General features: G+C 41.8%; 1 protein-coding gene and 1 pseudogene across 2 annotated transcripts; one reads left to right on the top strand and one right to left on the bottom strand.

Annotated features, from left to right (window-relative positions):
• The first annotated feature begins 2,163 nt into the window (after window positions 1-2,163).
• Window positions 2,164-9,990, top strand: LOC311132281 (proteasome subunit alpha type-2). The gene is made up of 8 exons (XM_084165514.1): window positions 2,164-2,219; window positions 2,948-3,024; window positions 3,392-3,524; window positions 3,780-3,902; window positions 9,112-9,193; window positions 9,292-9,365; window positions 9,501-9,558; window positions 9,706-9,990. The coding sequence occupies exons 1-8, from the start codon at window positions 2,179-2,181 to the stop codon at window positions 9,820-9,822; spliced, it is 705 nt and encodes a 234-aa protein (XP_084021640.1). The 5' UTR covers window positions 2,164-2,178; the 3' UTR covers window positions 9,823-9,990.
• A 2,922-nt stretch (window positions 9,991-12,912) lies between these two features.
• LOC311131893 (protein N-terminal glutamine amidohydrolase-like) lies at window positions 12,913-14,229 on the bottom strand (annotated as a pseudogene). The gene is made up of 6 exons: window positions 14,150-14,229; window positions 13,970-14,068; window positions 13,828-13,878; window positions 13,356-13,504; window positions 13,152-13,273; window positions 12,913-13,014 (listed from the first exon to the last, which is right to left on the bottom strand). The product of its transcript is annotated as a protein N-terminal glutamine amidohydrolase-like (transcript).
• Window positions 14,230-15,105: the final 876 nt, after the last annotated feature.

Raw genomic sequence — 15,105 nt, 5'->3', positions numbered from 1 at the left:
TTGAAATTTAAAAGGGTTAAGGGTAGAAAGCTATATGCAACATCTGGGACTAGCATTAGCCACTGTAGCACAGATAGTTATGAAAATCTTTGACTGTAGCATGGTGGTGGAAAATAGTGTTTCATAAAGAAAGTAGCTACAGTGCATTCGGAAAGTATTCAGACCCCTTGACTTTTTCCACATTTTGTTACGTAACAGGATTATTCTAAAATTGATTAAATTGTTTTTTTCCCCTCATCAATTTACATACAATACCCCATAATGACAAAGCAAAAACTGGTTTATTAAATTTTTTACAAATGTATTAAAAATAAAAAACTGAAATATCACATTTATGTAAGTATTCAGACCCTTTATTCAGTACTTTGTTGAAACACCTTTGGAAGCGATTACAGCCTCGAGTCTTCGTGGGTATGACACTACAAGCTTGGCACACCTGTATTTGGGGAGTTTCTCCCGTTCTTCTCTGCAGATCCTCTCAAGCTCTGTCAGGTTGGAGATGTTTGATCGGGTTCAAGTCCGGGCTCTGGATGGGCAACTCAAGGACATTCGGAGACTTGCCCCGAAGCCAATCCTGCGTTGTCTTGGCTGTGTGCTTAGGGTTGTTGTCCTGTTAGAAGGTGAACCTTCACCCCAGTCTGAGGTCCTGAGTGCTCTGGAGCAGGTTTTCATCAAGGATCTCTCTGTACTTTGCTCCGTTCCTCCTTCCCTCGATCCTGACTAGTCTCCCAGTCCCTGCCGCTGAAAAACATCCCCACAGCATGATGCTGCCACCTCCATGCTTCACCGTAGGGATGGTGCCAGGTTTCTTCCAGACGTGTCGCTTGGCATTCAGGCCAAAGAGTTCAATCTTGGTTTCATCAGACCAGAGAATCTTGTTTCTCACGGTCTGAGAGTCCTTTAGATGCCTTTTGGCAAACTCCAAGCAGGCTGTCATGTGCCTTTTACTGAGGAGTGACTTCCGTCTGGCCACTACCATAAAGGCCTGATTGGTGGAGTGCTGCAGAGATGGTTGTCCTTCTGGAAGGTTCTCCCATCTCCACAGAGGAACTCTGGAGCTCTGTCAGAGTGACCATCGGGTTCTTGGTCAAGTCCCTGACCAAGGCCCTTCTCCCCCGATTGCTCAGTTTGGCTGGGCGGCCAGCTCTAGGAAGAGTCTTGGTGGTTCCAAACTTCTTCCATTTAAGAATGATGGAGGCCACTGTGTTCTTTTGGACCTTCAATGCTGCAGAAAAAAAGAATTTAATCAATTTTAGAATAAGGCTGTAATGTAACAAAATGTTGAAAAAGTAAAGGGGTCTGAATACTTTCCGAATGCACTGTATAAGTTATCCCATACAAGCTTTTGTGCTGAGTACATTACATTGTTACAGGTGTCAAGCTTATGGGCATGTGGCAGCAGTGTGTAGGATGGAGGTTCCTAGGTGTGAGAAGTGTGCAGAAGAGCATGAGACAAAAGATTGTGTAGCATTGGGGAAAGTAGTGGTATGTGTTAATTGTAAGGGTACCCATGGGGCTGAGGATCAGAAATGTCTGGTGCGAGAGAGTCAGGTTGAGGTTTCCAGGGTTAGAGTAGTGCAGAAGTTGTTGTATGTTGAGGCAGTGAAGAAAGTAAAGGAAGATGAGTCAAGGGGGCGGGGATCCTGAGAGGAGTGGTGTGAGTAGTAGATATGTACCAGTACAGAGGGATAGGCCAACAAGTGATATATGCATCAGTAAGATTTAATTTGTAGCGTTTATTGCAATGGTTATCAACTACTGCAGGGATGGAATGTAAGTCTCAGAAAATTGAGGTTGTGGTGGCAGCTGCAGAGAGGTATTTGGGTGTACGAGCCTTTGACGTCAGAAGAGTTACAGGGTGTGTTGAGTGGTGATGTCCAGTCCTTTCAGGCTGTTGGCCTGAGGTAGGACTAGATAGATGTAAATAGTGGAGTAGGGTGGTGGGTTTTTAGTGAGTGTAGGGTTAGATGGTAGGGTCTTCGTTTTTTGTTTTTTTTTCAAGCAAAGTATAAGGGAGTTATACTCCAGTTTAGTAGGTGGCGGTAATGCAACATTTATTGGATGCCAACCGCCGTTAAACCTAAACGAAGAAGAAGCAGCGAAATGAGCGGAACTTCATGTAACTCATTTCCGCTATCTGGTCCGTCAAGCAAAAACTTTCCCCAAGACAGATCAACAATGGCTGAACGAGGATACAGCTTCTCCCTCACTACTTTCAGGTAAATTAAAAGTACAATAGATTTCTGCGTAGCAATCCAAAACGTACGCAATTAACACCTTACCATGAAGCCATTATCTGCGATAGTTGTGATCTTATTATAACTATATGGCCATTAAATGCACTTGAGGCAACACTACAAGAGATGCAGTGTCACGCCGATGTTAGCGAATGCTTAGCTAACTAGCTTCCTACCGCTGTTGAAGAGTTGAAGCCACTGATGATGTATAGCTTGAAGCGGGTTAGCTAGCCTAAGCTAACTAATATATAATAATATAATATAATATGCCATTTAGCAGACGCTTTTATCCAAAGCGACTTACAGTCATGCGTGCATACATTTTTGTGTATGGGTGGTCATCGGGGATCGAACCCAGATATAAGATAGATAGTTAACATATCTAATGTAGGCTAATGTCATAATATTTGTACTGGCACTGCAGTTGCTATCTATTTTTGTTTTCCCAATAAAAAACCCGTTAGCAAACTAGCTACAATCCCCATAGCTACTGTGTAACGTTAACTGGCTAACGTTAGCTAGCTACATAAACAAAACTATTCGGGTTTTGGCTACTAGCTACACAGCTGTCGTTAGTTAGCTAACTAGATAGATGAGTAGCTAACTAGCTAGTGAGATATTTAGCTAGTTAAGTTAGCTAACGTTAAATTGTTGTAATTAAGATTGAATTAGAACATTTCCATGCTACATATCTTCCTCTTTTCCAACAGCCCCTCTGGGAAGCTGGTCCAAATTGAATATGCCCTGGCAGCTGTGGCCGCAGGTGCACCCGCTGTGGGAATCAAAGGTAAGTAGTTAACGTTAGCTAGTTAAATAAAAACAGTGATTTGGTGCAGGTAACGTTAGTTTACACCCACTGTCTATTTATTCGGGAAACACTCTTTTAAAGCCACTTTGATACCGAAGTGACTTTCTCGTAGCAGGTTAGTGAAAATGCTCTCCGAACCTGCGACGAAAAAAATACTAAGTGTCCACTATTTTTTCAGTGTTTTGACTGATTTCATTTATCAGTGTCCACCCAATTAAACGCCTCAACAAAGGAGTTGTACATGTCACTACTCAACATTCACTTTACTGATCACATTCTCAAGTAGCCTAATGAGAGCTGATTGCAAGCATTGGAATTTCATGTATTTTTGTTCCACTTCTTCCAGCCTCAAATGGCGTTGTCTTGGCAACAGAGAAGAAACAGAAGTCCATCCTGTATGATGAGACCAGTGTTCACAAAGTCGAGCCCATAACCAAACACATCGGCATGGTGTACAGTGGCATGGGACCTGACTACAGGTAATGAGACCTCCTGCTTACTGGAATTTAACTTAAACACATAGCATGTACTGTTCTTATGACACTCCCTAGACACTCTAGTATACTGGCCACTTAATAGGCACATTATGTTGTTTTTCATTGAATAGGCCTATTTGTAAGGTTTATGATCTCTTAGTGTGCATGGTCAAATAAGGTAAATCAACAAAGTAAACTAAAGCTACAGTCCTTGACTGTAATGAGTACTTAGAGAGATGCTTTTTGTTGTGTTGACAGGGTGCTGCTCCGGAGAGCCAGGAAGTTGGCCCAGCAGTACTTCCTGGTGTACCAGGAGCCCATCCCCACAGCTCAGCTTGTTCAGAGGGTGGCCTCCGTCATGCAGGAATACACACAATCAGGGTATGGAGTAGGCTAAAAGTCAACTGTTTGTTTTCAGACTGTTAAGTAAGAATCATAGAAAAACTCTATTAAACCCCAATTATGCTAAGTGTACCATATTATGTATTGGATGTTAAAATACACAATTTTTATATTATCTTGTAGTTTACCAATAAAATGGGCTGATGGTGACGTAGACATACTTGGTATTCATATTCCTAAAGATATAAATGAATTTACCACAACCAATTTCAATAGAAAGTTTACAAAAATAGACAAGATTCTACAACCATTTATGGAAAAATCACAGTTTACTTACGGCGCTGCCTACTCCAGACGAAAATATATGGGAATGTTTGCTCAATCCAAAGTTACAACCAACTGATTGCAGCATTACTGCAAAAATGGAGGAGGCAAGTGGAAGCGGGAGAAGGTAGGGAACTTGTCTGCCATATATCAAAGACAAATATTAGCTGAAAAATATTGGCATAAGTAGAAAAATATACCAGTTTCAGTTGAGGACAAAAATGGTGACGGCTGCGCCATACAGGTTGCTAAATAGCTGGGAAGAGATTTTCGATGTACCGATTCCACCGCACATGGTGTATGAACTGATACAAAAAACAACACTTGATTCAACGCTTCACGTTTTTCAATTTAAATTATTATACAAAATTCTTGCCACCAACAGAATGTTATATACACAAAACATTAAGGACACCTGCTCTTTCCATTACATAGACTGAACCGGTGAATCGAGGTGAAAGCTATGATCCCTTTTGTCTCTTGTTAAATCCTCTTCAATAAGAGTAGATGAAGAGGAGGAGATGGGTTAAAGAAGGATTTTTAAGACTTGAGACATGGATTGTGTATGTGTGCCATTCAAAGGGTGAATGGGCAAGACAAAAAATGGTAGTAGGTGCCAGGCGCACCGGTTTGTGTCAAGAACTGCAAAGCTGCTGGGTTTTTCACGTTCAACAGTTTCCCGTGTGTGTTTCAACAATGGTCCACCACCCAAAGGACATCCAGCCAACTTAACACAACTGTGGGAAGCATTGGAGTCAACATGGGCCAGTATCCTTGTGGAACGCTTTCGACACCTTGTAGAGTCCATGTCCTGACGAATTGAGGCTGTTCTGAGGACAAAAGGGGTGGGGGGTGGAACTCAATATGTGTATCAGGGTTTCCGTTAGGAAAATGTGGTGCTGGACATTTGACTGGCAACATTTGAGAAATCTGCCGAACCCATATGCATTGGGTGCGTAAGCTAATTAGGGCGTCCACCCACAGTGCTCAGAATGACAGTAATCACATTTAGATTATGGTAATTCATATTAATTAACAGAACATGCATGTCTAACAATGTGCGGTCCTTCTGACCGAATTCTGATGTTCCCTTTGAAGATGTTAGAATAACTGTCCACGTTTACTTTTCCTCAGCCAAGAAGACGAATAATGAACAGCAAAATCACTAGCCTATGTCAATCTTCTATCCCCTATAGTAGAAAAGTTTACCTTTTCTATTGGTCAGCTTGTCGAGAAAGAAATTCCAAACACTGGGACAGTTGTGGGAAGATGTATCCCAAAATCATACAACCAGTAGGCTTAGGCAAAACATTTTTTAAAGCAATGAGTGATGCAAAAGATCAGAACATTTAGCTTAAAATGTTGATAAACTATAATTTGTGCGAATGTTCGCTCCATAATGCAATTAGCGGGGAAAAACAATTGTCGAAAGGGCACCGCACATGCGAGCAGTTTCATGTGACAGAGATTAAAATATCCATTAGATATTTAGAGAGATCTAATATGCTACTTTGAAGCAAGGTAAGACACGCATCATTTATTAAAACGTTCTGGTTTCAAACAATTGAGTATATGTTTCAAAATGCGTAGCCTACTGCCTCCAGCTCATTGAAAAGTGGTGTGTGATGTGCTGATGAGGCCTACCTTCTGTTGCTGTTTGAGATGCTGCAGCAGCAGCTCTCGCCCTGTCTGACAGATTTTCTGCTCAAAGACTCTGTATGCTGTACGGTTGTGATAAATAAGATGCATAATTAATATACTGTAGCCTACACACGGCAATTTAATTAGACTAAATTATGCAAATTAACCTATAGACCAATAAGCATGACCAGTCAAATGTATTTCCATCAATGAATAGGCTAAAAAGCATTATTTCGCAATGGGATTTTATATTCTACTCCCGGACAATTGACCTGCACAAAATGTATTTATCGGGCTTTTAGAATTTATCGGACAAACGCCGGCTATTACCAGCTAACGTAAACCCTGGTGCGTATATGTGTGTGTGTGTGTGTGTGTGTGTGTGTGTGTGTATATATACTGAACAAAAATATAAACGCAACATAAAACAATTTCAAAGATTTTACTGAGTTACAGTTCATATAAGGAAATCAGTCGAAATAAATTCATTAGACCCTAATCTATGGATTTCACATGACTGGGAATACAGATATGCATCTGTTGGTCACAGATATCTTTTAAAAAAGGTAGGCGTGTGGATCAGAAAACCAGTCAGTATCTGGTGTGACCACCATTTGCCTCATGCAGTGCGACATCTCTTTCACATAGAGTTGATCAGGCTGTTGATTGTGGCCTGTGGAATGTTGTCCCACTCCTCTTCAATGGCTGTGCGAAGTTGCTGGATATTGGCGGGAACTGGAACACGCTGTCATACATGTCGACCCAGAGCATCCCAAACATGCTCAATGGGTGACATGTCTGGTGAGTATGCAGGCCATGGAAGAACTGGGACATTATCAGTTTCATGCTGAAACAGGTGATGGTGGCGGTTGAATGGCACGACAATGGGCCTCAGGATCTCGTCACGGTGTCTCTGTGCATTAAAATTGTCATCGATAAAATGCAATTATGTTTGCTGTCTACAGCTTATGCATGCCCATACCACAACCCCACACAACGCCATACGTGGTCTGTGGTTGTGAGGCCGGTTGGATGTGCTGACAAATTCTCTAAATTGATGGAGGCGGCTTATAGTAGAGAAATGAATATTACATTCTCTGTCAACAGCTCTGGTGGACATTCCTGCAGTCAGCATGCCAATTGCACGCTCCCTCAAAACTTGAGACATCTGTGGCATTGTGTTGTGACAAAACTGCACATTTGAAAACCGCTCGCCCCCACGACCCAATACTCACGATCTATCTTCTGCCCGGTACAGTTGAAACCCTGATTAATCCATGAAGAGTACACTTCTCCAGCGTGCCAGTGGCCATCCAAGGTGCGCATTTGCCTACTGAAGTCATTTACGACGCCAAACTGCAATCAGGTCAAGACCCTGGTGAGGACGACGAGCACGCAGATGAGCTTCCTTCCCTGAGACTGTTTCTGCCGAAATTCTTCGGTTGTACAAACCCCCAGTTTCATCAGCTGTCCGGGTGGCTGGTCTCAGACGATCACGCAGGTGAAGAAGCCGGATGTGGAGGTCCTGGGCTTGCGAGGTTACACGTGGTCTGCGGTTGTGAGGCCGGTTGGACGTACTGCCAAATTCTCAAACTGTTGGAGGCGGCTTATGGTAGAGAAATTAACATTTAAATTATCTGGCAGCAGCTCTGGTGGACATTTCAGCAGTCAGCATGCCAATTGCACGCTCCCTCAAAACATGACACATCTGTAGCATTTTGTTGTGACAAAACTGCACATTTTAGAGTGGCCTTTTATTGTCTCCAGCACAAGGTAAACCTGTGTAATGATCATGCTGTTTAATCACCTTCTTGATATGCCACACCTGTCAGGTGGATGGATCATCTTGGCAAATGAGAAATGCTCACTAACAGGGATGTAAACACATTTGTGCATAACATTTTTGAGAAATAAAGCTTTTTGTGCACATGGAAAGTTTCTGGGGTCTTTCATTTCAGCTGATGAAACATTTTTATCTTGCCCATTCACCCTCTGAATGGCACATACACAATCCAGGTCTCAATGGTCTTGGCTTAAAAATCCTTCTTTAACCAGTCTCCTCCCCTTCATCTATATTGATTGAAGTGGATTTAACAAGTGACATCGATAAGGGATCATTGCTTTCACTGGTCAGCCTATGCCATGGAAGGAGCAGGTGTTAATGTTTTGTATACTCAGTGTGTGTGTGTATATACAGTGCATTCAAAAAGTATTCAGACCCTTTCACCTTTTCCACATTTTGTTACGTTACAGCCTTATTCTAAAATTGATAAAATTGTTTTCCCTCATCAATCTACACACACTACCCCATAATGACAAAGCAAAAACAGGTTGACATTTTTGCAAATTGATAAGAAATATAAAACTAAAATCACATTTACATAAGTAAGTGTTGAAGCACCTTTGGCAGCGATTACAGCCTCAAGTCTTCTTGGGTATGACGCTACAAGCTTGGCACACCTGTATTTGGGGAGTTTCTCCCATTCTTCTCTAAAGATCCTCACAGCAATTTTCAGGTCTCTCCAGAGATGTTCGGCCGGGTTCAAGTCCGGGCTCTGGCTGGGCCACTCAAGGACATTCAGAGACTTGTCCCGAAGCCACTCCTGCGTTGTCTTGGCTGTGTGCTTAGGGTCATTGTCCAGTTGGAAAGTGAACTTTCGCCTCAGTCTGAGGTCCTGAGCGCTCTGGAGCAGGATATCATCAAGGATCTCTCTGTACTTTGCTCCGTTCATCTTTCCTTCGATCCTGACTAGTCTCCCAGTCCCTGCCGCTGAAAAACATCCCCACAGCATTATGCTGCCACCACCATGCTTCACCGTAGGGATGGTGCCATGTTTCCTCCAGACTTGGCATTCAGGCAAAAGAGTTCAATCTTGGTTTCATCAGATCAGAGAATCTTGTTTCTCATGGTCTAAGAGTCTTTCGGTGTCTTTTGTCAAACTCCAAGTGGGCTGTCATGTGCCTTTTACTGAGGAGTGGCTTCCGTCTGGCCACTCTACCATAAAAGCCTGATTGGTGGAGCGCTGCAGAGATGGTTGTCCTTCTGGAAAGTTCTCCCATCTCCACAGAAGAGCTCTGTCAGAGTGACCATCGGGATCGAGGGGAAAATTGAACGGAGAAAAGTACAGCGACATACATTCTATGACTGTCTGGGGAAAAAATTTAGTTATTCTAATGTGATATAATTCAATTAATGTAAATTGATTTGACCAATGAAGGCTTTCGTGAGGGAGTCAATTTGTTTCACGTAGGCTTAAATGTTGTTTTTTGTCTTCCGCTGCAGGGGTGTCCGTCCTTTCGGAGTATCCTTGCTAATCGCTGGTTGGGATGAGGACAGACCATACCTTTTCCAGTCCGATCCATCTGTAAGGGCTAGTTACCACCTTTTGAGATATGAACATGTTTGTCTTATGTATTTTTTGTGAGATCATGATGACTATCATGGTTTGATTTCTCCACACAGGGAGCATATTTCGCCTGGAAAGCAACTGCTATGGGCAAGAACTACGTCAATGGTAAAACATTCCTTGAGAAAAGGTATTTCAATCTATTTCTCCCCCCCGTCCAATTGGCACCAAATTCACAACATACGCATGTCATGTGGAAGTTGAGGTTAAACTGCAGCTGTTAGTAACCCTTTATAAATGTGGGGTAAATTAATGTCTCACTCAGATACAATGAGGACCTGGAACTGGAAGATGCCATTCACACAGCAATCTTGACTTTGAAGGTGAGTTACTCTCTTGAAAGCCTCTCCTGCTGGGCTTCTATGTGCTCCTGATGTCAGACACACATCTGTTAAGAGACCAGCAGCCTCTTGTGGTCTTTTTACATTTGGGTCATGAGCAGAATCCTGAATGCTATATTTTATTCACAGGAAAGCTTTGAGGGTCAGATGACCGAAGACAATATTGAAGTGGGGATCTGCAATGAAGCCGGCTTCAGGCGACTGTCACCTGCAGAAGTGAAAGACTACTTGGCGGCCATCGCTTAATACAAATTTGACTCGTGTTAGTGTGATTTGATTGTTTATCTTTGGTTATTGCAAAAATAAGTTGACTACTGTATTTTCCAACATAACAGCATTTGTTTCCCGTTTGTATTCCAGTCCCTCCCTTCTGACAAGTTCAGTAACTTTCAATAAATTCCAGAAAGTAAAGAAGCTCCCATGTCTTTTATTTTACATCTATAACTTGAGCTTCTCACAAAATAAAAGTGAACATTTCACACAATAGACAAAATACACTATATGGCTCGTCGAAAATCGAATTCCCAAATCATGGGCATTAATATGAAGTTGGTCCCCTCCTTTGCGGCTATAACAGCCTCCACTCTTCTGGGAAGGATTTCCACTAGATGTTGGAACATTGCTGCAGGGACTTGCTTCCATTCAGCCACGAGCATTAGTGAGGTTGGGCACTGATGTTGGGCGATTAGGCCTGGCTCGCAGTCGGCGTTACAATTAATCTCAAAGGTGTTCGATGGGGTTGAGGTCAGAGCACTGCATTGTTTAGGCTCATCCGCTCTAGCGACTCCTTGTGGTGGGCCGGGCGCCTGCAGGCTGACCTCGGTCGTCAGTTGAACAGTGTTTACTCCGACACATTGGTGCGGCTGGCTTCCGGGTTAAGCAGGCGGGTGTTAAGAAGCGCGATTTGGCGGGTCGTGTTTCGGAGGAAGCATGACTCGACCTTCACCTCCCGAGCCCGTTGGGGAGTTGCAGCGATGAGACAAGATCGAAATTGTGGAGGAAAAAGGGGGTTAAATACAACAACAACAAAAAAAAGCACCTCTAAGACGTGGTAGAGCTGTTCTATATGCACTATTTCTATGCTTCCCGTTAAGTTTCGTTTGTCTCTTTTACTTTCGGTTTTGTACACCAGCTTCAAACAGCTGAAAATACACTATTTAGTTATGGAAAAAATATTAAACAGCGGTTTAGATGGTACAATGACTCTCCACACTATACTTGCTTGTTTTGTCACAAACTGAAATTAGGCAAACTATTTTTTTAAATGTAACATTTACATTTTAGTAGACGCTCTTATCCAGAGCGACTTACAGGAACAATTAGGGTTAAGTGCCTTGCTCAAGGGCACATCGACAGATTTTTCACCTAGTCTGCTCGGGGATTAGAACCAGAGACCTTTCGGTTACTGGCACAACGCTCTTAACCACTAAGCTAACTGCCGTAACCAGGAAATGGCAGCGAGATTTCTGCACCTTTAACTATACAATGTGTAATAATTTAGTTTTTGTGGCATCTATCTATGTCTTTGAAATATTCCTGGCTATTCCTATGGTTTATAAATATTCTGCCACCAGGAAATGTACAGTTGAAGTCGGAAGTATACATACACCTTAGCCAAATACATTTAAACTCAGTTTTTCACAATTCCTGACATTTAATCCTAGTAAAAATTCCCTGTTTTAGGTCAGTTAGGATCACCACTTTATTTTAAGAATGTGAAATGTCCGAATAATAGTACAGCGATTTATTTATTTCAACTTTTATTTATTTAATCACATTCCCAGTGGGTCAGAAGTTTACATACACTCAATTAGTATTTGGTAGCGTTGCCTTTATATTGTTTAATTTGGGTCAAATGTTTCGGGTAGCCTTCCACAAGCGTCCCACAATACGTTGTGTGAATTTTGGCCCATTCCTCCTTACAGAGCTGGTGTAACTGAGTCAGGTTTGTAGGCCTCCTTGCTCGCACACACTTTTTCAGTTCTGCCCACAGATTTTCTATAGGATTGAAGTCAGGGCTTTGTGATGGCCACTCCAATACCTTGACTTTGTTGTCCTTAAGCCATTTTGCCACAACTTTGGAAGTATGTTTGGGGTCATTGTCCATTTGGAAGACCCATATGCGACCAAGCTTTAACTTCTTGACTGATGTCTTGAGATGTTGCTTCAATATAGCCACATAATTTTCCTTCCTCATGATGCCATCTATTTTGTGAAGTGAACCAGTCCCACCTGCAGCAAAGCACCCCCACAGCATGATGCTGCCACCCCCGTGCTTCACGGTTGGGATGGTGTTCTTCGGCTTACAAGCAACCCCCTTTTTCCTCTAAACATAACGATGGTCATTATGGCCAAACAGTTCTATTTTTGTTTCATCAGACCAGAGGACATTTCTCCAAAAAGTACAATTTTTGTCCCCATGTGCAGTTGCAAATCGTAGTCTGGCTTTTTTTATGGCGGTTTTTGAGAAGTGGCTTCTTCCTTGCTGAGCGGCCTTTCAGGTTATGTCGATATAGGACTTGTTTTACTGTGGATATTGATACTTTTGTACCCGTTTCCTCCATCTTCACAAGGTCCTTTGCTGTTGTTCTGGGATTGATTAGCACTTTTCGCAACAAAGTACGTTCATCTCTAAGAGACAGAACACATCTCCTTCCTGAGCAGTATGACGGCTGCGTGGTCCCATGGTGTTTATACTTGCGTACTATTGTTTGTACAGATGAACGCGGTACCTTCAGGCATTTGGAAATTGCTCCCAAGGATGAACCAGACGTGTGGAGGTCTACAAATTTTTTTCTGAGGTCTTGGCTGATTTCTTTTGACTTTCCCATGATATCAAGCAAAGAGGCACTGAGGTTGAAGGTAGGCCTTGAAATACATCCACAGGTACACCTCCAATTGACTAAAATGATGTCAATTAGCCTATCAGAAGCTTCTAAAGCCATGACATTTTCTGGAATTTCCCAAGCTGTTTAAAGGCACCGTCAACTTAGTGTATGTAAACTTCTGACCCAATGGAATTGTGATACAGTGAATTATAAGTGAAATAATATGTCTGTAAACAATTGTTGGAATAATTACTTGTGTCATGCACAAAGTAGATGTCCTAACCGACTTGCCAAAACTATAGTTTGTTAACAAGAAATTTGTGGAGTGGTTGAAAAACGAGTTTTAATGACTCCAACCTAAGTGTATGTAAACTTCCGACTTCAACTGTAGCTACCGTGATAAGGAGCGTAACATTGAGTGCTGGTTCCTGGCTAATGACCCTGTAGCTGGTCTATGGGCACTGTTGGAGATACCACAGGCATAAATGGCCAGATTTCAAACCAGCAATCATTTTTCTGCAAAATGTTTCACTAATTCAGAGAGACTGTATACGTGTCCACATCCCACTATAATCCATACTGATTAAGTTATCCAGGTTCATTTTAGAGTCTGGAAGGATAGAAACCCATTCTTCTGTAAGATAGACAATCCTGATATTATCACACAGACACCCTACAGAAAATTATTTATATTCAAATATTGAGTGTTGCAAGAAGAAATAAGTATGTAATAGTACTGAGATGTACCTGTTTCAATACAATGATACAGAGTTGGAGGCATGAGCCACGTCCCATTGGCATCTTTCATATGTGACCGGTCGGAGGCAAAATTCTTTAAGTAGGTATCTGCAGAAATAACTTGCAACTTTCTGGAAAGTGTTACACAAGCATTCAACAGTGTTTATCATTGAGGAGAACCGATCACCTGAATATGAATACTGGTTGGCTTACCACCAGAAAGCTGGTTTAAGACCCTGATCGGTCTGGAAGGCTTCTGTAGTGTAAACATGGAAGGAACAGGAGAAAGGTAGGACAGTATCTAGGTCATAAATAAAGCTTTGTCCCTGCTAATTCTGATGTAGTAGAATAACGTGATAACTCTACAAACAGAGAATAATGAATGTTATATAGCGACCATTGTAATAGTTGACAGTTTACAGCAGTGGAGTAAATGGAATGGTATCAAAAACATGGGTTTGATACCATTCCATTCACTCCATTCCAGCCATTATTATGAGCCGTTCTCCCCTCAGCAGCCTCCACTGGTTTACACACATTGCCATTGGCCTTTTGATAAATCTAAAATGTCCGTATTTCACATAATGCTAAAGGAAAGGGTGTGGCTTCATCTGTTTTTCTAATTCTGGATTGTTCTATCCTCTGTGTGATAATGAATTCCAAGGGACTTGATGACAGTGCCTACCCAAACAACAGGTTCATCTCCACGACTGGACTTATGTTTCCACATAGGGATCTGAGAGGAATGGAAATTCATAACAGAGTGAAGGGTTAACAAAGATTTCACAATCCCAATCACTAGGCAATTTGATGACCTAGCAACTCACCATTCTTCTTTCATTTGATATAAAGACTGCATACACCTCGTTCAATGGTATTTGCGTTTGAGTCTTGATGTGTTCACATAGTTTCCAAACATTTCCTCACTGAAAAAGCTAGATGAAATTCTTGCACCCATTGTACGTATTTTGCTTTATTTTGATAATGCATGCATTGCTGACATTTACCAGTAGCAGCTTGTGTAAACGCATTCATCCCTGGATGGAGTGATGTTGATATACTTTGATGAAACGTGTTCTTTATGCATATCTTCCCTGCAATTATAACAGACTGACGCTACAAAACAATTGCATTTAAAAACATCAGCCAACGAGCAGTCGATTTTGCAGCAGTCTACACATTTTGGCGTTACATTAATAAGTGTCCGACAGAGGACGAGAGTCATCTGGAAATTGTGGCCGACTTTGACGTCGCCACATCTTTCATGCTACGCAGGATTTGATCAGTAGGGTAAGACATCACGTTACAAAATGTGAACGTGTTCCCTCTCCATTTACAGAATATGTTTTAGTTTGCATCTTAGCGTTCATAGCCATGGTTATCAACTGCACCGCAGAAATGGAACGTAAATCACAGAAAATAGATGTTATGGTGTCAGCTGCAGAGAAGTACTTGGGTGTACGAGATTTTACTGCAGATGAATTACCTTTTATTAATGTGACATGAACACAACCAGTCATGATATTTCCATCAAACAAATCACTTAAAAAAGTAGGCTACCTGTGCATGTTTGTTCACTCCAAAATAATTCCAGCATCCAAACTGCATGTATACTGGTGCCATTTGATGAACGGAAATAGACATCTGTTACAAAACACCAAAAAGTGTGCCAAATGGCATTCAGCGATTGCCATTGATTAGGCCTACATTAATTGATGCATCCTGCTGACAAATTGACCTTTTTTGTAGCCTGAAAAGTCGGAACACATGCTGAAATGGGGCTGACAATGTCCCGGGGAAAACGGGATGGTCACCCTAACACACATGGTCAATTTACTAGATTAGGTAGTGGTAAAAAACAGTAAAATTAGGTAGTGGTAAAAAAATAGGTGGGTAAACTCTGATTGCCGGTTGCGGTAAAAAATAAAATAAAGCTCCCAATACTTTCAATGTATTTTTCTGA

Source organism: Coregonus lavaretus (genome assembly GCF_964263955.1).
Source record: "Coregonus lavaretus genome assembly, chromosome: 7".
In the NCBI taxonomy this organism is placed as follows: Eukaryota; Metazoa; Chordata; class Actinopteri; order Salmoniformes; family Salmonidae; genus Coregonus; species Coregonus lavaretus.
Note: the sequence above shows the minus strand (reverse complement) of the source record. Positions and strands in the feature narration are given on the sequence as shown.

Excerpts from the sequence above, each read along its gene's own strand:
- LOC311132281 (XM_084165514.1), top strand. The coding sequence starts at position 2,179 with ATGGCTGAACGAGGATACAGCTTCTCCCTCACTACTTTCAG. Across the intron at positions 3,525-3,779 it reads GGCATGGGACCTGACTACAG|GGTGCTGCTCCGGAGAGCCA; the intron begins GTAATGAGACCT and ends TTGTGTTGACAG. Across the intron at positions 9,559-9,705 it reads CAGCAATCTTGACTTTGAAG|GAAAGCTTTGAGGGTCAGAT; the intron begins GTGAGTTACTCT and ends TTTTATTCACAG.